The 26,664-nt window shown below is 39.2% G+C and overlaps 1 protein-coding gene across 2 annotated transcripts in view; it reads right to left on the reverse strand.

Annotated features, from left to right (window-relative positions):
• Positions 1 to 26,664, reverse strand: part of CLTC (clathrin heavy chain) — a gene marked incomplete at both ends in the record, with an annotated part of 81,371 nt that overhangs the window by 32,515 nt on the left and 22,192 nt on the right. For both annotated transcript variants that reach the window (XM_080712817.1, XM_080712816.1), the window contains 8 exons: positions 956 to 1,108; positions 6,837 to 7,037; positions 7,765 to 7,962; positions 12,237 to 12,410; positions 12,828 to 12,941; positions 19,178 to 19,339; positions 20,175 to 20,443; positions 23,432 to 23,639. In XM_080712817.1, coding sequence (XP_080568943.1) covers positions 956 to 1,108; positions 6,837 to 7,037; positions 7,765 to 7,962; positions 12,237 to 12,410; positions 12,828 to 12,941; positions 19,178 to 19,339; positions 20,175 to 20,443; positions 23,432 to 23,639 — 1,479 coding nt within the window. The remainder of the gene's footprint in view (positions 1 to 955; positions 1,109 to 6,836; positions 7,038 to 7,764; positions 7,963 to 12,236; positions 12,411 to 12,827; positions 12,942 to 19,177; positions 19,340 to 20,174; positions 20,444 to 23,431; positions 23,640 to 26,664) is intronic.

Consider the following 26,664-nt stretch of genomic DNA (forward strand, 5'->3'; position numbering starts at 1 on the left):
AGGACCTCAAGAAAAGTAGCCGAGGCAATCTGTGAATCGTGATCCTCCTGTCTAAGCCTCCCAAACACTGGGATTACAAGCATGTGCCACTACACCCGGCTGGCTGATCCATTTTCAGTGAATGGCTATTTTAAAAAGTTTCTTCCAGCTGGGCGTGGTGGCGCACGCTTGTAATCCCCGCGCTTGGGAGGCAGAGACAGGAGGATCGTGCAGGTTCGAAGCTAGCCGCACGCGCTGGCTTAGGAGACCCTGTTTCCAAATAAAAATGTAAAAATAGGTCTGGGAGTGTAGCCCGGAGATAGAAGGGCTTCCAGGAACCCCAGTACCACCAAAAAAAAAAAAAAGTTTCTTCCAAAGTCTGGTGTGGTGGTGCATGCTTGTAATCCTAGTATTCGGGAAGTTGAGACTGGAGGATCACGGTTCACAGACAGCCTCAGTTACTTAGTGAGGCCCTCTGCAACTTAGTGAGACTCTGTTTCAAAATAAAGAATAAAAAATAGGGCAGGGGTTGTAGCTCAGAGGTGGAATGTCCCTGGCTTCCATCCCCAGACCCGCAAAAAAAAAAAAAAAAAAAAAAAAAGGTACTTCCAGCCAGGTGTGGTGGCACACCTTTGTAATGCTAGTACTTGGAAGGCTGAGACTGGAGTATCACATATTGGCTGTCAGCCTCTGCTACTTAGGGAGGCCCTCTGCAACTTAGTAAGACTCTGTTTCAAAATAAAGAATAAAAAATAGGGCTGGGGATGTAGTTCCAAGATACAATGCCCCTGGGTTTCATCCTCAGGACTGCATTAAAGAAGTTTATCTTCTCTAAACAGGAGAGCATGGTACTTTTATACCTTTCCAAGTAATTCCAAATTTAAGGAAATTCACTATTAAAGTAACTGAGAGTATTTGCTGATTTCTCTCAATGTTCTCAAGAAACTATGTTGAGGATTTGTTACATTTAACTCACCTTTTTAGCATATAAAACAATCTTCTGGACTTGACCTGTTTCTGCAAAGCACTGAATAACTTTATTTGGGACATTGGCTCTCAGGTACACACTAAGTGCCAATGTAGGGTCCACAGACTTCACAAGATCACCCAGTTCTTCAGAACATTCCAGCTGTCCAAAGAAAAAAGAGACTGGTTAGTGGTTCATCAGCTACACTGTAAACAATCAGTTGATACACTCCCTATAAATAACAACTACTATGATAGGTTCCTATTACTAAATTTCCCAGAATATATTAGAAAATATAGGAGTTTCAGTTGGTAATAATTCTTGATCTCATATTGAAAGCAATGTCTCAGTACAATTCACTATACATCCTACTTAAGGACAAAAAACCCACCAACACTTCACAATTATAGTTATTATCAAATGCTTCTAGGTTCAATTCCTAGTACCAAAATAAATAAATAAATAAAAGAAATTTATTTGCAGCAGAACCTTATACTTGTAACTACTAAGAATATTCAGATATCATGTTTTTTTGTTTGTTTGTTTGTTTTTTTGGTGGTACTGGGGTTCCTGGAAGCCCTTCTACCTCCGGGCTACACTCCTAGATCTATTTTATATTTCTGAAACAGGGTCTCTTACGCCAGCGCGGCTGGCTTCGAACCTGCGCGATCCTCCTGTCTCCGCCTCCCAAGCGCGGGGATTACAAGCGTGCGCCACCATGCCCAGCAGATATCATGTTTTAATGTGTGGGGTTTTTTTTTTTGGTGGGTCTGGGGATGAAACCCAGGGGCATTCAACCGCCGAGCTACACCCCATGCCCTATTTTTTATTCTTTATTTTGAAACCAAGTCTCACTGAGTTGCAGAGGGCCTCACTAAGTAGCTGAGACTGTCCGAGAACCGTGATCCTCCGGTCTCAGCCTCCCGAATGCTGGGAATACAAGCGTGCGCCACCACGCCCGGCAGCTTTTTTCTTTTTTTAAATACAGTGCTGGGAATTAAACCCAGGGTTTCATGCATGCCAGGCAATCACTCTTTCACTTAACTACATCCCCAGATCAATAATACAACTTTTGATGTAATGTTAAAAAACTAAAATTGGATACTGAAGGAGCCTGGTGGAGCTTATCAAAAAGACCATTATTAAAACTCAGATGTAGCTGGGCATGGTGGCACACACTTATAATCCCCGTGCTTGGGAGGCGAAGACAGGAGGATCGAATAGGATAGAAGCCAGCCTCACTTGCTTAAGAGACCCTGTTTCCAAATAAAATATAAAATAGGTCTGGAGTATAGCCCAGAGGTAGAAGGGTTCCATCCCCAGTACCACCAAAAATAATTAAATTAAATTAAAAAAAAAAAAAACTCAGGTGTAATGCCCGGCGTGGTGGCCCACACTTGTAATTCCCGTGGTTGGGAGGCTGAGACAGGAGGATGGCACAGGTTGAAAGCCAACCTCAGATACTTAGTGAGGCTCTCAGCAACTTAGTGAGACCCTGTTTCCAAATAAAGTATAAAATAAGTCTGGTGAGGTGTGGTGGCACACACTTGTAAACCCAGCACTTGGGAGGCTAATCCAGGAGGATCACACAGGTTTGAAGCCAGCCTTAGCTAGCTAGTGAGGCTCTCAGCAACTTAGTGAGATCCTATTTCCAAATAAAGTATAAAATAGGACTAGGGGTGTAGCCTGGAGGTAGTAGTAGTCCCCTGGATTTCATCCCCAGCACCAATAAATAAATAAATAAATAAATAAATAAATAAATAAATAAATAAAAGGTCTAACCAGGTGTGGTGGCACATGCTTGTAAATCCCAGCATTAGGGAGGCTGAGACAAGAGGATTGCGGTTCGTGGACAGCCTCAGCTACTTAGTGACACCATTCACAACTTAGTGAGACCCTGTTTCAAAATAAAGAATAAAAAATAGGGCAGGCGTGTAGCTCAGAGGTCGAATGCCCCTGTGTTCTATCCTTAGACCCGCATAAGTAAGTAAGTAAATAAATAAATAAATAAATAAATAAATAAATAAATAAATAAAATAGTCTGGGAATGTAGCCTACTGGGAGGTAGAAAGCCCCTGGGTTCCACCCCCAGTACTACAAAAAAATTTTTTTTAATAATAAAAAAAATAAAACTCAGGTGTAAACCAGGAATGGTGGTACACACTCATAATCCCACTACTTGGGAGCCCGAGACAGGAGGATTGCAGTTTCATAGATAACCTCAGCTACCTAGTGAGGCTCTCTGCAACTTAATGAGACCCTGTTTCAAAATAAAGAATAAAAATAGGGGTGGGAGTATAGCTCAAGAGTTAGAATGTTATAATGTCCCTTGGTTCAATCCCCAGTACAAGAGAAAAAAGGCCCTCAGGTGTAATCTAAACGTCTAAAGGACCTAAACTTCATCGTCTACATGATGTTAATACTTAAGTTGACAAGGCAGGACATTAATTTTACAGAGCCAAATATATAAAATTTTTAAACTTTAGGTAATATACAAGCAGATATTATTCAATCTTAGATCTACCCAATCTAATAATCAGCTTCCTAAAAAAAGGTCTGCATTATATGCTAGAGTTAATTTTCTACTTTTTTTTTTTTAAATGGTAATGGGGGGTCGAATCCAGGGGCTTTCTACCTCTAGGATATACCCCCAGCCCTGTTATTTTTATAATTTATTTGGAAACAGGATCTCACTAAGTTGCTGAGAGCTTTACTAAGTAGCTGAGGCTGGCTTTGAACCTGTGCAATCCTCCTGTCTCAGCCTTCCAAGCGCTGAGATCACAAGAGTGTGCCACCATGCCTGGCTTGATTTTCTACTTTTAATAGTAAATTCAGAGACGAGTCCTCATAACTGATAATTCAGTGCTGAAAGTTAGAAGAGTCTACATCTTAACTGAATGTGCTAGCTAATGAAAAGTTGACCATTATCTCTCTCATCACTAATCAACCCTACATGACTACTCACAAAAATAGAACCTGCTCAATTCAGTTGCCTCAGTTCTTCCCATCCTTCGTGTGTGTGTGTGTGTGTGTGTGTGTGTGTGTGTGTGTGTGTGTGTGTGATCGATCCCGAATGCTGGGATTACAAGTGTGTGCCACCATGCCCAGCCTATTTCAGCTCTTGACAATAACATAAGATGACAATTCAATACTACAACTTTGTGCAGAAAGGCTTTTTATAGGGTGGTATAAGAGGAATAACAGCAATTAAAATTGTTTGTTGTCAAACCAGGCGTGGTGGCGCACGCTTGTAATCCCAGCATTTGGGAGGCTGAAACCGGAGGATCATGGTTCATGGACAGCCTCAGCTACTTAGTGAGGCCCTTTGCAACTCAGTGAGACCCTGTTTCAAAATAAATAATAAAAAATAGGGCTGGGGATATAGCTAGGAGGTAGAATGCCCCTGGGTTCCATTCCCAGTACCACAAAAAAAAATTGTTTGTTGTCTTACAAATAAATAATATCTATTATTTGTTTTACAACTACTCTTCCACGTAAGAAACATGCTCTAGAGGGGAAAAAAAGTACACTAAGAACCAGGCATGGTGGCACACGCTTGTAATCCCCGCACTTGGGAGGATGAGACAGGAAGATCACACAGTTTCGAAGCCAGCCTCAGCTACTTAGTGAAACTCTCAACAACTTAGTGAGACCCTGTTTGCAAATAAAATATAAAATAGGTCTGGGAGTATAGCCCGGAGGTAGAAAAGCCTCTGGGTTCCACCCCCAGTACCACACACACACACACACACACACACACACACACACACACACACACAAGTATATTAAGATGTGTGACTAAAATGCACCAATAAAAAAAAAAAAAAGAAAAGAAAAAAAGAGCTGGGCATGGTGGCACACGCTTGTAATCCCTGCGCTTGGGAGGTGAAGACAGGAGGATCGCACAGGTTTGAAGCCAGGCTTGCTGGCTTAAGAGACCCGTTTCCAAATAAAAAATATAAAAATAGGTCTGGGAGTATAACCCGGAGGTAGAAGGGTTTCCAGGAAAACCTCAGTCACACACACACACACACACACACACACAAAAGTAAGTACTGAGTGAATATAAAAGGCATAGAGAAATCCTACAGAACCCCATATACATATGTGTGTGTGTGTGTGTGTGTGTGTGTGTGTGTGTGTGTGTATGTGTGTAATTTTGGGGGTGCTGGGTATTAAACTAGGGGTCATTCTATCTCTCTAGTACATCCCCAGTCCTCCTGTTTATTTATTTTGAAACAGGGCCTAGATTGTTGAGGCTGGCTGCAAACCTGTGATTCTCCTGTCTCAGCCTTCCAAATAATAGGATTGCAAGCGTGTGCTACCATGCCCACCTGGTTACTATTTTTATAAAAAGGTTCCTATTTTCAAATAAAAAATAAAATAGGACTGGGGGTGTAGCCCAGAGGTAGAAAGCCCTTGAGTTTCAAACATAGTACCACAAATAAATAAGTTCCTATTTGAAACCAAGTTAAATATCTATATAACACCAACTAACAACACATGAAGTCACTGTCACAGAGTATCACAAACTGCTAATCAGATATCCTTGCCAACTTGCTAATATATGCATGATTTAACACTTTTTTCTTTTTGTAGTACTGGGGATGGAACCCAGGGGCATTCTACCTCTGAGCTACACCCCCAGCCTTATTTTTTATTCTTTATTTTGAAACAGGGTCTCACTGAGCTGCAAAGGGCCTCACTAAGTAGCTGAGGCTGTCTGTGAACCTGCATCCTCCTGTCTCAGCCTCCAGAATGCTGGGATTACTTTTGTGTGACACCATGCCGGGATATAATCTAACATTTTATATACCATGTTCTCCTTACACATCTAAACATGGTAACTGGCAGCAAATATCACCATTTTGATAACACTTCAGAAGTTTCTAAAAGAAAAGATACTTTTATGTTGAAAACTACCATGTATATCAAATTTGGAATGTGAGAATAAAGAATACATCCCTATGTCCAAATGAATTTAACGTATATTGATAAATATAACTGTATACTAAAGTAAGCATTTCTCACTAAGCTTTAATTACAGCAAAAGGATAGTAACCTGCTTCTAGATTAGTAATTTTAACTACCAAGCAAGAATCTTGGATTCTAATGAAAAATCTAAACAAAGGTATCTCACCTCAATAGCCATAAAAAGAGACTTTCAAAAGAAAGTGTGTGGCCGGGTGTGATGGCGCACACTTGTAACCCCAGCGCTTAGGAGGCTGAGACAGGAGGATCGCACAGGTTCAAAGCCAGCCTCAGCTACTTAGGCTCTCTGCAACTTAGTGAGACCCTGTTTCCAAATAAAGTATAACGTAGGTCTGGGAGGATAGCCCGGAGGTAAAACAAGACAAAACAACAACAACAAAAAAAACAACCCTGGGTTCCACCCCCATTACCAAAAAAAAAAAAAGAGTGTGTGTTTAGATAAATTATTATTATTATTTTTTTATCGGTGCATTGAAGTCATACATCTTAATGTTCTTTTTTCCTGGAGCACATTTCTTACCTGGAATAGTAGTCATAAAACAAATATATATGCATATACATTTTTTTTCAGGGACATTCTACCTTCAAGATATACCTCTAACCCTATTTTTTATTCTTTGTTTTGAAACAGGGTGTCTTAAGTTGCTCATGGTCTCACTAAATTGGTGAGGTTGGCCTCCAACCTGAGGTCCTCCTGTCTCAGCCCCTAAGTAGTGGGATAACAAGTGTGGGCCACCATGTCCTGCTAATATATGTATTTTAAATAATGTATGTTCTTGTTTTATTTCTACAAGCAAGAAACAATAAATGGAGATATTTTTGTGTGGCCTAAACAATTTTAACTTGCTAACATGGTACTTAATTCAATCAAAATAAAATTATGTTTAAAATAACGTACCTTATCTTCTTTCAACCATTTCTCCAAAAGCTGTTTCCGCCCTTGCTGCAGTACAGGCCTACACAGCTCTAAGGATTCGTATTTGTTTAGCTGGCCCTGGTCCAAAAGAATTCCAAAGTACTGAAGCAGAGGAGAAGTTTGTCCTGGCTGAGCTGGGACACTCTGGAACCGACGGATGGTGTCTGGAGTACGAAGGATTCCCTTTAAGACGGAGACATGTTAAAGACTCCTCAAAAGTGATTCAAATATCAACACTATAACCCTCTAGACTTAAGTCATTCTTAAGGTGTGAATTGATCTATTAACATTGTATTTCAAATCTTTTCCATCTGTTATAAAGACTCAATGTCAGTTATACATTTGTTTAAATGTTATAAAATTATGCAGAATCAGAAATACACTAATTATAATGCTAATGTATAAAAAATAAGCACAATCATGAATTACTGACAGCTAGTTATCAAACCAAGTTGACAGTAAATCAAGTACAAATTAATTACTATTGGTCAAGAATGAAAGGTGCTAATTCAGTCTAACATAAACCAACATATAGGTAGATGGGAATAAATTTAGCTCAATTTCTGATAGTTCTACCAACCACAAGTTGGATAGAATCAGTTTAGGGCAAAAACTTAGAAATAAAATAAGTAGCTTTCATTTATGAGGTCAAAAAATTTACCTTAAGTAACTAAACATTATTACATCGATGTAAATCATAGCTTCCTAGATCTGCGTATCTTTTTAACATTCTGATTTTTAAAAAGCGAATCAAATCTAGAGGCACTGACAAGTAACAATCATATTCTATTAAAGGAAAATGTAACCTCAAAGTAGTTTTCTATGCACAGCTGTCTCTTCTATCAATATTAGAAACAGAGAATCTTAGCATTAATCTAATCATGGCCATTTCATTTTCATGAATGTTTACCTTTGGTGCATTAGCAGCAACTTTTGCAGCCTCTGAGTAATTTCCCTGGGCAAAAAGAGCATTGAACTTCCGGGCAAAGAGTTCTTCAGCACCTGCTAAGTTGTTACGTACAGCCATCCTCAGAGCTAAATCAGGATTTTGTAGGACATTGGTGATGTAAGGAATTATGTTTTCTTCTTCCACACAAACTGACAGAACCTGCAATTTAAGGATTAAAGAATAGCTTAGGTGCAATGTGTTCTTTTGGATGTAAGTGATACTAAATCTCTTTAGAGGTCACTACTGCATCACAAAGGTAAAATAAAATTTTGACAACTGATTTCTTGCCACCATGGTTAATTAAATAATCTTTAAGAAGAGAGGAAAAGAGGACCTGGAGAAAATTAAGGAGATTTAAAAACAAATACCATCAATGGTAAGTCATTTGGGGATTCCTAAAATATGGCTTGTCTGCTTTTTTTGTACTGAGATTGAACACAGAGGCATTCTACTTGTGAGCGGCATCATTAACTCTTAAAGGGTCTTGCTAAGTTACTGAAAGTCTGACCCTGTTGCTGAGGCTGGCCTCAAATCCGCGATCTGCCTGTCTCAGCCTCCCAATACTGAGGGTACAGGCATGCACCACCAAACCTAATTTGGCTATTCTGTGACATAAATTCCTATTTCATATTGTACAACTCCTAATTGCTTTGATACCATCTGTTCATTCTTTTTTTTTTTTTTTTTTTTTTGGTGATACTGGGGATGGAATCCAGAGGCTGTTCTACCTCTGGGCTATACTCTCAGACCTATTTTATACTTTATTTGGAAACAGGGTCTCACTAAGTTGCAGAGAGCTCACTAAGTAGCTGAGGCTGGCTTCAAACTTGTGACATCCTCCTGTCTCAGCTTCCCAAGCGCTGGGATTAAAGGCATGTATCACCATGCCCTCATCTGTTCATTCTTAATGTTCTCAAATTAAAGATTAACAAAGTCAGGTGTGGTGACACAAGGTTGTAATCCCAGAATTTGGGAGGCTGAGACTGGAGGATCACGGTTCATGGACAGCCTCACCTACTTAGTGAGGCCCTTTGCAACTCAGTGAGACCCTGTTTCAAAATTAAGAATAAAAAATAGGGCTGAGAGCTGGGTGTGGTGGCACACTCTTGTAACCCCAGAATTCGGGAGGCTGAGACCAAAAGATAGTGGTTCGAGGACAGCCTCAGCCACTTAATGAGGCCCTCGGTAACTTAAATGAGACCCTATTTCAAAACAAAGAATAAAAAATAGAGCAGGGGGTGTAGCTTGGAGACAGAATGCTCCTGGATTCCACCACAAGACCTGCAACAAAAAAAAAAGAAAAAGAAAAAAAAAATAGGGCTGAGGGTATAGCTTGGAGGTAGAATGCCCTTGGGTTCTATCCCTATTACTGCAAAAAAAAAGAAAAAAAAAGAAAAAGAAAAAGAAAATAAAAGAAAAGAAAAAACAATTAACAAAGCTTGCATTGAAGCTTTGAAAGACAATCTACAGATTCTTAGGGAATCTTAACCCTTTTTTTATATTTTATTTTATTTTTTTATTTTTTGCAGTAGTGGGGATGGATCCCAGGGGCATTCTACCTCTGAGCTACACCCTCCCTCAATCCTATTTTTTTTTTATTCTTTATTTTGAAACAGGGACTCACTGAGTTGCAAAGGGCCTCACTAAATAGCTGAGGCTGTCCATGAACTGTGACCCTTCTGTCTCAGCCTTCCAAATGCTGGCATTACAAGCATGCGCCACTATACCTGGCTCCAATAAGCCCTTTTCTAATGAAGAAGAGTGACTAAGATAGTTAAGCACGCAATATTAATTCGGTATGGCAAGTATTATGAAGGGGACTACAAAAGTTACATGGATATTAAAGCAAGAGCACATAACCAGGTCTGGAGCCAAGGTAGGATATGGAGGGAGACTCAAGAATTATCTCTTCATATACATACCACTTTTCAAAAACTAACTGAATAAAAGAGAGGAAAAAACCTACTTCCTTTGCTTACACTCTGGGAGAAGTACTAACATGGAGGCAAACTAGTAAAGTGTCAAGATCAATAAAAATACTAAGTTTTTAAAAATTTTAGCCATTAATTGGGAGAAAAAGATACCGCCTGGTAGAATTTTGTCATTACATTTAAATACTAAGAAAACACAGAAAAAGAAACACTTGGTAGGGGGTATGTTATCAAACATACAAATTTTCCTGTCCAACTGGGTAAATTCCAGGCACCCCACAAATGGTACTCTAACACTTTCTAACATTAAATATTTAGCAATACATATGTATGTATGTATGTATGTATGTATGTATGTATGTATGTATTTATTTTTGCGGTACTGGGGATGAGACCCAGGCACATTCTACCTCTGACCTACATTCCCAGCCCTATTTTCTATTCTTTATTTTGAAACAAGGACTCACTTAAGTTACAGAGGGCTTCACTAAGGCTGTCAGCAAACCACAATCCTGTCTCAGCCTCCCAAGTACTGAGATGAGATTACAAGCATGTTCACCACACTCAGCATAGCAATAGTGTGTGTGTGTGTGTGTGTGTGTGTGTGTGTGTGTGTGTGTGTGTGTGTGTGTGTTTCAGGGGGTGGAACCCAGGGGCTAGTCTTTTTATGTTTGAAACAGTATTACTAAATTGCGAATGGCCTTGCTAAGTAGCTGAGGCTGTCTGCCATCTATGATACTCAGTCTCAGCCTCCCCAATACTGGGATTACAATTACAAACACAATTACAAACGTGCGCTACCACACCTGGCTATAAAATTTTTCCTTTTTTTGGTGGTACTGGGGGTGGAACCCAGAGGCTTTCTACTTCCGGGCTATATTCCCAGACCCATTTTATATTTTATTTGGAGACAGGGTCTCACTAAGTTGCTGAGGCTGGCTTCGAACCTGCGCGATCCTCCTGTCTCAGTCTCCCAAGCGCGGGGATTACAAGCATGTGCCACCACAACCGGCTTTAAAATTTATTTTTAAAAAATACATATCTAGGCCGGGCGTGGTGACGCACGCGCACGCTTGTAATCCCTGCGCTTGGGAGGCGCAGGAGGATCACGCAGGTTCAAAGCCAGCCGCGCTTGCTTAAGAGACCCTGTTTCCAAATAAAAATATACATATCCAGAGCTGGGTGTGGTGGCACACGCTTATAATTCTAGTACGTGGGAGGCTAAGACAGGAGGATCATAGTCCCAGACAGCCTCAGCTACTTAGTGAGGCCCTTTACAACTCAGTGAGACCCTGTTTCAAAACAAAGAATAAAAAAATAGGGCTGAGGGTGTAGCTTGGAGGTAGAATGTCCCTGGGTTCTATCTCTAGTACCAAAAAAATAAAATAAAATAAAAATAAAAAATACATCCCTAAAAATACCACTATGTATGGACACAAAATCTCTAATCCTTTGTCATAGAAATTGGCTGATAGCAATCAAAGATTATACATGCTTAAATAGCTAGAAGGTAGAATGTCCCTAGGTTTCATCCCCAGTACTGTAAAAAAAAAAAAAAAAAAAAAAAAAAAATTGTACATGTTCTCAGAAGTAGTAACTCTTCATGGAACTATTTGGATCACATTTGATAAGCTATATTTTATAGGAGTTTTCTTATATTACCTCTAAGAAAGAATAATGACTACAGACATAAAAAAATGTACCTACATCCCTTTCCCAAACTCCTTAATTAAATATTGCTAAACTGAAAGCCGGTCGTGGTGGCGCACACTTGTAATCCCAGCACTTGGGAGGCTGAGACAGGAGGATCACGCAGGTTCAAAGCCAGCCTCAACTACTTAGTGAGGCTCTCAGCAACTTAGTGAAACCCTGTTTCCAAATAAAATATATAAAATAAGTCTGGGAGTATAGCCTGGAGGTAGAAAGCTTCTGGGTTCCATCCCTTGTACCACCAAAAAAAGTAAATAAATAAAAAATAAAAAGACTAAAAATAGGCCTGGGGTATAGCTCAAAGGTACAACGCCCCTAAGTTCCATCCCCAGTACCATAAAAATAAAAATAAATACATTTTATTGCCTACAAAATGTTATAGGATACATACAAATAGTAAAATAAACATTACATTGAAGCAAATTAACATATCTATTATTTACATGGCTTTTTTTGACAAGAGAAGCTAAAATTTATTTAATAAATATCCCACCGGGCTGGGGGTATAGCTCAGAGGTAGAATGCCCCTGGTTTCCATCCCCAGTACCACACACACAAAAAAAAACCTACTATGATTTTATCAACTTTAATCCTCATGATGTACATGAGACCTCTAAACTAGTTAATGATATATATATTTGCTATTTCGTATCTTTTAACCTACATCTCCCTATTTTCTCTCATTCCTTCTCCCAACCATGCAGTATTTTCTGATATCCAAAATTACCTTTGAAAAAGATAAAGCTAGTGATAATGTATTATTTTATTTTTTAAGATTCAAGATTTTCTTACTTGTCCTTTTCTGTTTACTCCAATTATTCCAGCTGTGGCTTCATGAGGGGCAGTAACAAAGATGGTTTCTCCACTGATTCTGTTCATGTAAATGCAGGTACCAGTCTCCAGGTCATAAAGATGGATGTAGCCATATTTAGTAATCAAGAATACCACATCATGCTTTTCACTGATCTGTAAAAATAAAATCAACATGTTAGTAAAATAATAAATCTATCAATAGAAAACATTTAGTATAATTAAATTTCGGAGATGGTAAAATTCTAGAATTTGACAAGAAGCTTATATTAAAAAAAGGTAATATTTAAGGTTTCCCTAATTTTACAACACATTTAATCATGGGATATCCTAAGCTATTACACAAAACACATAAATATGAATAAAATCTGTAAGATAAAAAAGACGACATTCTGACAGCTTAGGATAACCCAATTTATACATTATATGAAAATCAGAATTTTATTTTTATAAAATATATTTTGGAATAATTCTTTTTTAATCACCATTTACATCAATTATGAAACAGTGTTTGGAATAACTTCTTTTAAAAAAAGGGAGATTTTAAAAGTCCATTTATTTTGCTTATAATACCTGCATTGCAACAGGAAAGTCATTTTGTGCCTCTGGAGGAAAGAAAACATCAACGGCCTTCTTTGGAAAAGGTTGGTTCCCTGTAGGTGGTGTGCCAACTTCAATGATATGTAACTGTTGAAAAATAAAATAAAATTTACATAAATCTAGGTCTTTTGCCAAGTGATCATAGCAGACTTGAAGCTCCAAACTGTAAACAACCAAAATGTCCTTTAACAGGTGAACTGTGTTTCACACAGGCATACTGTTTCATACTCCTCGAACAGAAAAGAATAGACTATCATGAACATCACGCTGAGTGCACGTCAGGGGTTAAGGGCAATCTCAAAAGGTCACGTAAGGTATGCTTCTTTTATATAACATTCTTAAAGTGACAAAATTATGGAAATGGGGAATAAATTAGTGGTTGCTAGGAGTTAGGAATGGTGGGAAAGAGTAAGAGTGGGTGTGACTATAAAGTCATGAGGGGAACAGTGATCTTGAATTTATTCATGACAAAATGACACAGATTCCTACAACTATATCAATACCAATGCCTGATTTTTTCCACTGGACTACAGTCATGCAAAATGTAGCTCTATTGGGCAAATATAAGAAAAGGGCGGGGGGGGGGGTCACTTCTCTATATTTTCTTTGCAGCTTTCTGAGTCAATATTACTTCAAAATAAATACCTTTTTAAAACTGTTTATCAGTTGAATATCTGAAATAATCACACCTCAAATAATCTATCTAAAAGGACAGAGAATGGTAAGCCACTGCCTACAAAGATAATTTCTCATGGCTTTCAAGTATACTTTACTGTTTGTTCTTTCTTTTTTTTGGTACTAAGGATTGAGCCCAGAGGCATTCTACCTCTGAGCTATACTCCAAGCCCTTTTTAGTTTCTTTCTTTCTTTCTTTCTTTCTTTCTTTCTTTCTTTCTTTCTTTCTTTCTGAAGCAGGGTCTCACTAGATTGCTGAGAATCTTGCTATGCTGCTGAGGCTGGCCTTGAACCTGTGATCCTTTCTTAGTCTCCTGTCTATACTTTAAAATTTCTAAATAGAAATCTAACTTTAAGTTCTTAAAATTCGTCTCTGCCTATATTCTAACTCAGAAGGAGAATATCAACCTATACCGAGTTGTCTGTCTTCACACACACTCCAAATGGATCCTAAGCCTGAGTGGTGACACACACTTGTAATCCCAGCATTTGGGAGACTGAGACAGGAGGATCTAGGTTCTAGGCCTGCACAGCTTAGGCACAGACGGCCTCAGCTTCTTAGTGAGGCCCTTTGCAACTCAGTGAAACACTGTTTCCAACCAGACCCACCAAAATAAATAAATAAATAATAGAAGCCTGGCCTGGTGGCATACAGCTTGTAATTCCAGCATTAGGGAGGCTGAGACCTGAGGATCCAGGTTCTAGGCCAGCATCAGACTTAGTGAGGCCCTCTGCAACTTAGTGAAACCCTGTTTCAAATTAAAGAATAAAAAATCTAGCCGGGTGTGGTGGCACACGCTTGTAATCCCTGCACTTTGAGGCTGAGACAGGAGGATCGCACGGGTTCGAAGCCAGCCTCAGCTACTTAGTGAGGTTCTCAGCAACTTAGTGAGATCCTGTTTCCAAATAAAATATAAAAAAGGGTATGGGAGTATAGCCCGGAGGTAGAAAGCCTCTGGGTTCTACCCCCAGTACCACCAAAAATAAAAATAAAAATAAAAAATCTAGCCAGGTGTGGTGGCGCATGTTTGTAATTCCAGCTCCTGGGAAGCTGAAACAAGAGGATCCAGGAGGATCGCACAGCTTTAAAGCCAGCCTCAGCTACTTAGTGAGGCTCTTGGTAACTTAGTGAGACCCTGTTTCCAAATAAAGTATAAAATAGGTAGAAAAGCACCTGGGTTCCACCCTTAGTACTACCAAAAAAAAAAAAAAAAAGAAGAAGAAGAGGAGGAGGAGAGGTGAGGAGGGAGAGGAGAGGAAAGGAGGAGGAGGAGGAGGAGGAGGAAATATCAGCTGGAAGTTGGGCTCTGATGTAGAATGCCCATAGCTTCCATCCCCAGTATTGCAAACAAAAAACAAACAAATAAATAAAATACCTGATCCTGCACATCAGCCAGGAAAGAGAAGGCTTAAATATCAATGAAAGAGTGTTGTATTTTTCTTAGTCATGCCAGGAATACACTGACAAAAAATAATTCGGTTTCTAAGCTATCAACCACATAAAAGTCACAGACTATCATCCTTGATTAGGATGATTAACAATACTGAAAACTGGTGTCTTCCATCAAAAGACATGGCAGACTATGAAAAATAGGAAATTTGTGATAGTCTCAAGAAACTATAAATAGCCGGGCACACGCTTGTAATCCCTGCACTTGGGAGGCTGAGACAGGATGATCACGCAGGTTCGAAGCCAGCCTCAACTACTTAGTGAGGCTCTCAGCAACTTACTGAGATCCTGTTTCCAAAGTATTAAAAAATAGGTCTGGGAGTATAGCCTAGAAGTAGTTAAAAGCCCCTGGATTCCACCTCAGTACCACCCCCCCAAAAAAAAAAAACTATAGATTTTCTTTATATTTCAAATATTCATTTTCATACTAAACTTTTGTGGGGTTTTTTTTTTGGTGGTAATGGAGGTGGAACCCAAAGTTGCTAAGTAGCTGAGGCTGGCTTCAAACCTGTGTGATCCTCCTGTCTCAGCCTCCCAAGCACAGGGATTACAAGCGTGCGCCTCCACGCCCGGCAATACTAAAGTTTTTTGAATAAGTTTTCAAAAAAACATTCCTATCCTATCTTAAGAATAATCTAATTTCTAAAACCTATATATCTCTTTGTTTAAATTACATCAATTCATATCTAAACATAAGCACTCTGTTCTGGCATATGGGAGAGGGAATAGAATTATTACATTGAAACCAGGCATGTAGCACACACTTGTAATCCCAGTACTTGGGAGGCTGAGACAAAAGGATCGCAGGTTTGAGACCAGTCTCACCAATTTAGCAAGACTCTTAGCAACTTAGCAAGACCCTATTTCAAAATAAAAAATAAGAAGGGCTGAAGTTGTAGCTCAGAGTCAGAATGCCTCTAGGTTCTAGACCTAGTACTAGCCCCCACCCCCAAAACAAAATTCCATTAAGAGATTAAATTGCCTGGCATACGCTTATAATTCCAGCATTCAGGAGGCTGAAACAGGAGGATCATGGTTCATGGACAGCCTCAGCTACTTAGTGAGGCCCTCTGCAACTCAATGGAACCCTGTTTCAAAATAAAGAATAAAAGCCGGGCGTGGTGGCGCACGCTTGTAATCCCAGCGCTTGGGAGGCAGAGACAGGAGGATCGCACAGGTTCAAAGCCAGCCTCAGCTACTGAGTGAGGCTCTCAGCAACTTAATGAGACCCTGTTTCCAAATAAAACATAAAATAGGTCTGGGAGTGTAGCCCGGAGGTAGAAAAGCCCCTGGGTTCTACCCCTAGTACCACCAAAAATAATAAAATAAAAAATAAAAAATAGGGTTTGGGGGTGTTGCTCAAAGGTAGAATGCCCCTGGGTTCCATCCTCAGTATTGCCCCCCCCCAAAAAAAACATCATCAATGTAACCTTTTTTTTTTTTTTTTGGCGGTACCTCTGAGCTATACCCCCAGTCCTATTTTTCTATTCTTTATTTTGAAACAGGGTCTCACTAAGTAGCCGAGGCAGTCTATGAACCACGATCCTCTTGTCTCAGCCTCCCAAATGCTGGGATTACAAGTATGCACCACCATGGCCAGCTTGATGATCACATTTTAAGCAATCTTTATCTTAATTCTTAAAAGTTACTTTCGGGGGGGGGGGGCGGGGAATGTTCTAACAAAGTTAAATTAATATTCTGGTCTGCTCAGAATCTAAATCCTCTTCCTAGATGGGAGAAAGAAGGTATTTTTTACAAGTTTTGTTTTTCTGTTTATTTTCTTTTCTCTTGTTCATGATACTGAAGATTGAACCCAGAAAAACCCCACCTCTAAACTACACCTTCAGTACTATTTTTATTATTTTCTTTTGAAACAGTGTCTCACTAAATTGGTTCTGGCCTCACTAAGTTGCTGAGGCTGGCCTCTAACCTGGGACCCTCCTGTCTCAGCCTCCCAATCACTGGGATTACAGGCATGTGCCACCACCCAGCTTCTTTACTAATTTTTATTTATTTATTTTGGGGGCAGAACTGAGGATTGAACCCAGGGGTATTCTATGTCCAAGCTATACCCTCAGCCCATCTTTAATTTTTTTTTTTTTTTTTTTTTTGGGGTGGTACTGGGGTTCCTGGAAGCCCTTCTACCTCCGGCTACACTCCAGACCTAGACCTATTTTATATTTTTATTTGGAAACAGGGTCTCTTAAGCAGCACAGCTGGTTTCGAACCTGCACAATCCTCCTGTATACGCCTCCCAAGCTCGGGGATTACAAGGTGCACTACCATGCCTGGCTAATTCTTTATTTTGAAACAGAGTCTCAGTAAGTTGTAGATGGCCTAAGTGTCTGAGAATGGCCACAAACTTGCCATCCTCCTGTCTCAGACTTCCAAATACTGGGATTACAAGCATGCCCCACCATACCTGGCTCTTTATAATTTTTTTTTGCAGGTCTGGTGATGGAACCCAGGGGCATTCTACCTCTGAGCTACACCCCCTGCCGTTTTTTATTCTTTATTTTGAAAAAGGGTCTCACTAAGTTACAGAGTGCCTCACTATGTAGCTGAGGCTTTCAGGCGAACCACAATCCTCCAGTCTAGGCCTCCCTAATGCTGGGATTACAAGCGTGCGCCACCATGCCCAGCTCTTTACAAATTTTGATGGCAAGTAAAGCAAGCCTCTATTTTCAAAACAGTAAATATATGTTTTCTATACCTCTTGGCTCTGATACACAGTACGTGACCTTGACTACACTGGGCTTCAAACAGGCTTCAAACAGGGAGCTCAGGACCTGAGGTTATTAATACTTCAGAGATTCTACTTCTGCGATGGAAATGGCAGACAAACAGTTTCCAGGCATCCAGCAGTACAGACATAGGAAAAGCAAAATTCTTTTTTTTTTTTTTTTTTTTTTGGCGGGACTGGGGATGGAACCCAGAGGCATTTGACCTCTGAGCTATACCCCCTGCCCATTTTTTTTGTTGTTCTTTATTTTGAAACAGGGTCTCACTGAGTTGCAGAGGGCCTCACTAAGTAGCTGAGGCTGTCCGCGAATCACGCTCCTCCGGTCTCAGCCTCCTGAATGCTGGGATTACAAGCGTGCGCCACCACGCCCGGCTAAAGGCAAAATGCTTAAGAGTTCTGTGACATGCTTTTTGGCTGGGACCCGCGCTGCTGCCAATTCTCCCTTCTTTCTCCTCACTTTCCAAACTTGGTTGTACAGCCACCCTGGCTGTGTCAAGTATCCAATATCTTTACACTAAACTTTTTATGCTCAGATCAATCAGACCTCATTTCTGCTATTTACAACTAAGAATTCTAACAAAGTACTTCAATGTGTCCAAGTAACTGCAATGTACAGCCCAGGTTGTGAATCTCAAATTTAAGGTCATGTTATTCAAACCATAGTCTATATTCCATCTATATTGTCAAGGTATTTAAAAATTCTGATTATGGCCGGGCGTGGTAATCCCCGTAGTTGGGAGGCAGAGACCGGAGGATCGATCGCGCAGGTTCAAAGCCAGCCTCGCTGGCATAAGAGACCCTGTTTCCAAATTTTAAAATATATAAAATAGGTCTGGGAGTGTAGCCCAGAGGAGAAGGGTTTCCAGGAACCCCAGTACCACCAAAATAAATAAAATAAAAATGCTGATTATGGACACCACTTAATAAATCACTGTCTAAATGTATGGCACACACATGCACATTTTAGTAATCCTAATGATTCTATGCAGAGTAAAGTTAGAAAACACCAACATAAGGTCTTTGATTAAGGAAATCAAAATAAAGAATATAAACACTGATGGAAGCCAGGTGTGGTGGCACATGCCTATAATCAAAATAATTGAGAGGTGGAGACAGGTGGTTTGCAGGTTCAAAGCCAGCCTCAGTAACTTAGTGAGGACCTTAGCAACTTAGGGAGATCCTATTTCAAAAAAAAAAAGTAGGTCTGGGAGCATAATGCAAAGGTAGAAGGCCCCAGGGTTCCATTCTCAGTACCATCAAAAAAAAAAAAAAAAAAAAAAAAAAAACCTTTCATTTTGGACAAGTATAACTAGATGCAGAATTTGAACAAACTTAATTCACCACAAATCTAAATTTAAAACAAATTAATAGGAAAGGCAAACAACTATTTTGAGTTTACATGACTAATTAGTAGCAGAAAGATTCACTAAAATAATTACCAAAGCCAAATCTTACCTTCCCTCCAGCTTGCCCTCGTACTGCAAAACAAAATAATGTTGATTCTTCTGCATTTCCCTCCATTTTAAACTGTGCAAAGCTAGCCGCATGTCCTTCAATGGGTTGAGATACCTTCCTATCTACAGAATACAGCTGCATAGCTCCCACCACACGATTTTGCTGCAAAAGATCAAAGAAAATAAAGATTGGAGAACCAGTGAGCCAGTAAGTCCCAGATACATCAATTAGTGAAATAATTAGAATATATCAACATCTTCAGGATTTACAATTGTTATTTGTCTTTCAGGTAGATTTGATTCATCTTAAAATTGTTGAGCTCCACACTCTATCTTAGTAAAGCTCAAAATGAATGTTTAAAATGTTCTTCATCTCCCATCATTTTAAAATACTGTGTTAATGAAAAGGATAACAAAATACTCATTCTGCAGTAGAGTACATATTCTCTATATTAAAGTCCAAATCATTCATACTAGAAGTCAATTTCTATTCAATCTGCAAGAAATATCTAAAAACAACTGATAACAGCCGGGCGTGGTGGCGCACGCTTGTAATCCCAGCATTCGGGAGGCTGAGACAGGAGGATCGCGGTTCGCGGACAGCCTCAGCCACTTAGTGAGGCCCTCTGCAACTCAGTGAGACCCTGTTTCAAAATAAAGAATAAAAAATAGGGCAGGGGGTGTAGCTCAGAGGTTGAATGCCTCTGGGATTCATCCCCAGACCCACAAAAAAAATAAATAAATAAATAAATAAATAAATAAATAAATAAAATAAAATAAATAAAAAAAAATTAAAAACAACTGATAAGTGTACTTTGAAATTTTGTCAGTATAAAGGATTTTAGCCGGAAATATTTCTAAAAAGAAAGAATAAAAAGTCTTGCAGACTAAGTCAAATTCATCAGGATTAAGTATAAAAGACCTAACTTCAAAATAAGCTGCATTTAAGCAAAACAGTTCTCTAGACCTATTGGTTATCAAAACTAGAAAAAGGTTACCTGTGCAGATATGCCAGTCAGAAGTAACCACTTCTGCTTTGCATCTGTGCGGTAATTGATAATCTGGCAGCCTGCAAGGCTGGAATGGCGATCAAACATTTTCACTGGCTGAGACTCTCCTTCCATACTCCAATGATAAACTGCATTATCCGTAACAAGAGCGACCGTGTTCAAGGAAATCCATTTCCAAAAGGTGACATCATCAGTCATGGTATGGGCCTTCATTTTACTTTTCATTTCAATGTTAAATATCTGAAGAGTTTTCCCAGCTAAACACAGAATTAAAAATTATAAATCATTACAAAGTAATGTTCAGCAGAATTGATACCTAGCTAAAACAGCTTCTAAGTTCTACACAAAATGGTTCTATAGTAAGACTGAGAAAGTCACATTGATAGAGGAACAACTATTAAGGATAATAGCTAAGACTAGACAATTTATATACTGTAAGCAAAAACTACACTACCTCTAAGAAACGCATTTTTAACAGGAAGAACAACTTCCACAGGATTCTAAATCCCAACTGAAAAGGAGTCTAAAGAATAGCTTTCTTAACAATGATGCAAAACAAAGTTGTAATCTTTATACTTGTCATTAAGGATGTAGCTATAAGTGCACAGAACAAAGCAAACCTAACACAAACCAAGTATAAAATGTCTACTTCTTAAAATGCAGTTGCCTTTCCATCAACTAAATCTTGTGGAAACTACTTCTGGAAAAGAGGATCTACTTTAACTCGCCTTGTTACCGTGAGAAGTGCATGCTACATTTAACTGGTTTAAGAAACAAAGGAAAGGTAGAGGGGCTGGAGGAAAGGAGAGGAAGACAAAGGAAGAGGGCGCTTTTGGATGCTGTTAATACACTGGAGGTAACAACAAAGTTCAAGCTTCATCCAGTCAGGATAGCAAGCATTTAGTAAAAGGAGGATGAAATTTGCCTTAAGCATTAAAAGTCCAGAGTCAGATGCAAGGGCTTATACTTGTAATCTCAAATCTGTTACAGTCAAAAGTGATTTAACTGAAGCCAATGGAGATCAAAGTCCACAACTACTACTATGCTATCAAGATTAATCCTTAGAAACTAAGGAAAACCATTCTGAGCCACAGAGAATCTGGCTCCTAGAAGACAAAAATCATAACGGAGGGGAAGCAGAGGGTGTGGAGAGGGACAAAGCTAACAGCTTTGTACCACAACCCTTTAACCACATGTGCAAAAACCTCTATAAGACAAAGTATGTTATTCCCATCCCACACAGGATGTAAGCCACAACCAGACTTGATAAATTGTGAGAGTTATAGTCCTGTTTATAAAAAGAAAGTATAAGGTTTAAAACTAGCTTCAGAGGAAGCAGTATTTTGTAATGACTTAACTCTCCTTTGCTGCCTTCCCCAACCCCCACATTGTAAGACATTTTATTTCTTTACTTGTTGATTTATTTATTTTACACGAAAGGGAGTACAGTGTATCTAAAAGGGCTGGCTTGGGGAAGGGGGCAGAGGATGACAGCTTAACTCCATAAAGCAGGCATCTGCGCACAAAGCAATGACACTATTTATAATGCTCTGAGAGTCTTTCCAGTTTATTCTTTTTATGGAGCAGGACAATAACTAATACAATCTAATTTATGATAACTCACCATCTGCACACATAAGAAAGCATTAAGAGATGTGATAAGATAACAGTAACATTAAAAATAGAAATGAATTTTGACAAATTAAAACAATGGCCTTTTAATAGAGAGTGTGAAAGCTCCTAAGCACTTGGATTTAAATTTTTTAAGGCAGCTGTAGGGAGTTTAATATCTTCAAGTGTAATTTTTTTTTTTAATAGAAGCAAAATGCTTTCCACCACAAAATATTGGGTACCAGGTGAAAGCTGAACATGTTTACTTAAGATCAACTCCAAGTCGGGTGTGGTGGCGCACGCTTGGAATCCCAGCATTTGGGAGGCTGAGACCGGAGGATCGTCGATCGTGGACAGCCTCCGCTTAGTGAGGCCCTGTTTCAAAATAAAGAATAAAAAATTGGGGAGGGTGTGTAGGTTGGAGGTCAAATGCCTCTGGGTTCCATCCCCAGACCCACAAAAAGATCAACTCCAGCCTTAGATTTGTGCTTTGTGGTGACTTGTTTGAATACCCTCCCTCTTAACATTCCACAATGACCACTTACACTCCCAACCAGTATTATAGTTGAGCATCCCTAATGGAAAATCCAATGCTCTAAACTCTGAAACTTTTCTGAGTACCATGAAACTCACAAAATTTTGGACTTTGGTACATTTCTAATTTTGGATTTTCAGATTAGGATGCTTAACAAGTCTAAGAAAATATTCTAAAATCCAGAAAACTGAAATACTAGTTTCAAAAATTTTTTATAAAGGATATTTATAAAATACTGTATTATTAAATAAAAAGTTTAAATCATGAATAAAAAAAGTCTAGTTATAAATTTCAGCACCTATAAAAACTCACCCACGAATTTGAACTACTCCTTTTATAATGAAAAAAGAAAACTAATAAAGCAAATGATTGTCAATTAAATGCCTTTTCACCAGGCACATGCCTAAAATCCCAGAATTAAGATGCTAAGACAGGAGGATCACAGGTTTGAAGACAGTCTCACCAAGTAGTTAAGACTCATCAACCTGGGAGATCCTGCTTCTAAGTAAGAAATAAAATAGGCCTGGGGGTGTTGCTTGGAGGTAGAATGCTCCTGGGTTCAATCCTCAGTATCGCACACAAAAAAGTCTGAATAAATTCAAATACCCTTGATTCCGAAGCTGTAATATTTACCTACACAAACACTTAGCAATCAGTGTAAATTCAAGTCATTTTTAGACAGTGATTATCTAAATGAAACATGAGTCTGAAGTACAAAAATCAAAGACAAGTTGATCATCATCATAAACTCCAAAATGTTTAGATTCTAATATTAGTAAAGCATGCTTTATTATAGAATATGATCACCAATTTATTTCCTTTGCAGAAATGTTTTAGCAGTTTTATACAACACAGATATAAAAATTTAAATGTATTTATTTTAAAATATAAAATTATTCTAAGTAGATCTATTCTAAGACATTTCATTTCATAGAAACATTCCAAATAAAAATGATGAAAACAAATTCCAGTATTAACTTTGAAAATCTATTTTATTTAAAGTTATTCAATAAACTTTAAAAAAACTCTAATTATTATATCTACATAAAATATATACAGAAAGAGCTTTCAGAAAAAAAATTAACACAATCTTATATACCTTTCAATGCAATTACTTTGCTAGCTGGATTCATGATGGCACTGTCTGCTGATATTGGTCTTCGGATTGGATTGCTTGGGTCATTCATATCAATGATAACCACCTGTGCCTGCTCTCCTACTTTTTCTCTAATGCAGATGAATTTGTCTGACTCCATGGTCAGGGTGCTGAAGCCAATGTTTGCTGGGTTGATACCCAGGTTCTGGAGCTGGGAAAAAAAAATAATAAACCATATTACCAAGTAGGTTAGAAAAACATTTATATAGTCATTATTACAAATCTCTAGTTAGCCTTTAAAGCACGTGACAATTAACTATTACTTAATGTGAGGCAATTAGAAGACACGTAATGGACTTTTCATCTTCCAGAAAATATGGCATTAGATTGTTTCTTTATAACCACAGTTATACCTAAGATATAGAATTAAGATTATTAAAAGAAAGCAACATCTCAGAGCTAGAGTTTGCAGTTCAAGGATTTGAGGTCATGTTCCTTGGTTTAAGATCTTTTAGCTACTGGATATATTCTCTCTTAACTCCCTTAACATTCAACATAGTTACTTTTTCATATGCATTATGCCTCAGGAATCTTTTAATTAGCTTGAGTATAAAAAAGGTTTAAATGTTACAGAGTTCTTGATCTAAAGGAACAGTGAACTAGGAGAGCAGAGGGACAGCAAAGTTGCTATACTATGTGAAGAGTACCACTCGGAGCACACGTGAGGGGCCTTGTCAAAGGAGCTCCAAAGCTCTCCAAGGGAGACAGACACACTAGGCAGAGTCACAGTCAGTGATGCCACTCAGGGCGGCGGCAGCAGAAACAGGACCCTGGACCCACAGGGAGGGGGCCAACTAGAGGAGCACTGAGTAAAAGGGCGGTGAAAGCACCCAGGGAGTAGGGGGCATGGAGTTTGGGTTTTTTGTTTTGGTTTTGTTTTTTGCATTGCCGGGGATGGAACCCAGGGGCATTCTACCTCTGAGCTACACACCCCAGCCCTATTTTTTTATTCTATTTTGAAACAAGGTCTCACTAAGTTCCAGAGGGCCTCACTAAGTAGCTGAGGCTGTCCGCAAACTGCCATCCTCCTGTCTCAGCCTCCCAAATGCTGGGATTACAAGCGTGCGCCACCACGCCTGGCTGCAAGGAGTAATTTGTTTCTGAAATGGGGACATAAGCCAGTAAGTTTGGGAATCTATGAACTAGCATATTCCCAACAGAAAGAGTGTAAGAGTGTGTGTTAAGGCACAGAGATGTGCGAGCCTCTAAGGAAGCTCAAAGTATTTTCTAACATTGAGTATACATTATGAAAGGCTTAAGGAGAATAAAGGTTACAGAAACAAGCAAGGGCTAGGCTGATGAGCTAAAAGTACCCCAGTATGAATTCTGAATTTATTCTCTGGGCAGAGAGAGATACAGGGTTTCAACAATAAAATAAGAACATCAGATTTACTTTATGTGCTCAGAAAATACTCAAGTATTTGGTAAACAAATACAGTGGATCCAAAGATGATAGGTCTTTGAAAACCAAGTAAGTGTGTAAGAACCAAAGTTATTAATTCTACCAGAGTGGGTCAAAATGTGTGACAAAGTAAGATAAAATGTAGTATGACAGACTAAGTCTCACTGAAAGAAGGTACCTGAAGGCTTTATTAGCCTTGGCCAGATGACCCTCTCTCTTTCCCTCCCCTCCAAAGTAATAAATTCACACGGTGCTGGGCGTGATGTGCACACTTATAAATCCAGCATTCGGCAGGCAGAGACCGGAGGGAGGATCGCAGTTCATGGGCAGCCACAGTTACTTAGTGAGGATCTTTGCAATTCAGTGAGACCCTGTTTCAAAAATAAAAAACTAGCCGGGCGTGGTGGCGCACGCTTGTAATTCCCGTACTTGGGAGGCAGAGACAGGAGGATCGCGCAGGTTCGAAGCCAGCCGCGCGCTGGCTTATGAGACCCTGTTTCCAAATGAAAATGTAAAAATAGGTCTGGGAGTGTAGCCCGGAGGTAGAAGGGCTTCCAGGAACCCCAGTACCACCAAAAAAATAAAATAAAATAAAAATAAAATTAAAATTAAAAAAAATAAAAAACTAAAAAATAGGGCTGGTTATGTAGCTGGAAAGTAGAATGCCCCTGAGTTCCATCCCCAGGACCACAAAAATAAACAACAAATATGGTACAAAATAAAAAAAGAAAGAAAAGGCAAAGAAAAAAAATCATTCTTTCATCTTTTATTCCCTCAGCAATACAGCCTCCCTCTCCAGAGACTATCACTGGCCTGGTTGAGCCCAGTTAATTGTATTTTATCTAATTCTTTGGTCAAACTTGTCTGCTACTAGTGTTTAAAAATAACCAGGCCAGTCGGGCGTGGTGGCATATACCTGTAATCCCCGCGCTTGGGAGGCTGAGACAGGAGGACTGCACAGGAACAAAGCCAGCCACAGCTACTGAGTGAGGCTCTCAGCAACTGAGTGAGACCTGTTTCCAAATAAAGTATAAAATAGGTCTGGGAGTATAGCCAGGAGGTAGAGGTCTCCTGGGTTCCATCCCCAGTACCACCAAAAAAAAAAAAAAAAAAAAAAAAAAAAACAGGCCAGGAGCTGAGTAAGAGGCAGCATAGGACTTGCCCTCACTCCCCTCGGACACCTCTAACTGTGGGCAAAACCAGTTATAAAGCAGTTACAGCAACACAGTCAGTGAATACCAGGGGCAAAGAGCCAAGTAACTGCCTAACCACTAATACAAACACGGTAATAAAGCAGAATATTAACTAGCTTTACAAGTTCAGGATATGCTGCAATGCAAGACAAATACACAGCTATAAAATGTATAAGTTATAAATTCGCTTACAATAAAAAAATTATGAATTACTAATTCTTATTTCCTAACTTGAATGTTCATAAGTACCAGAACTAATGGATGAAGATAAAAATAAGTGGTCCCCCTTGCCAGGCGTGGTAAGCGCCACGCTTGGGAGGCTGAGACAGGAGGATCACGCATGTTTGAAGCCAGCCTCGACTGGCTTAAGAGACCCTGTTTCCAAATAAAATATAAAATAGGTCTGGGGGTATAGCCCGGAGGTAGAAGGCCCCTGGGTTCCACCCCAGTACCACCAAAAATAAAAAATTTTAAAAAAAGTGGTCCCCAAAAACATACAAAGGATGAGTTTCAGGGAAGCCTTTTACCAAGTTGTCCACTTACTTTCAAGGAAGGTATATACAGCTATTTTTTGGTGTTTT

This window comes from Muscardinus avellanarius, assembly GCF_963383645.1.
Source record: "Muscardinus avellanarius genome assembly, chromosome: 16".
Taxonomy (NCBI): domain Eukaryota; kingdom Metazoa; phylum Chordata; class Mammalia; order Rodentia; family Gliridae; genus Muscardinus; species Muscardinus avellanarius.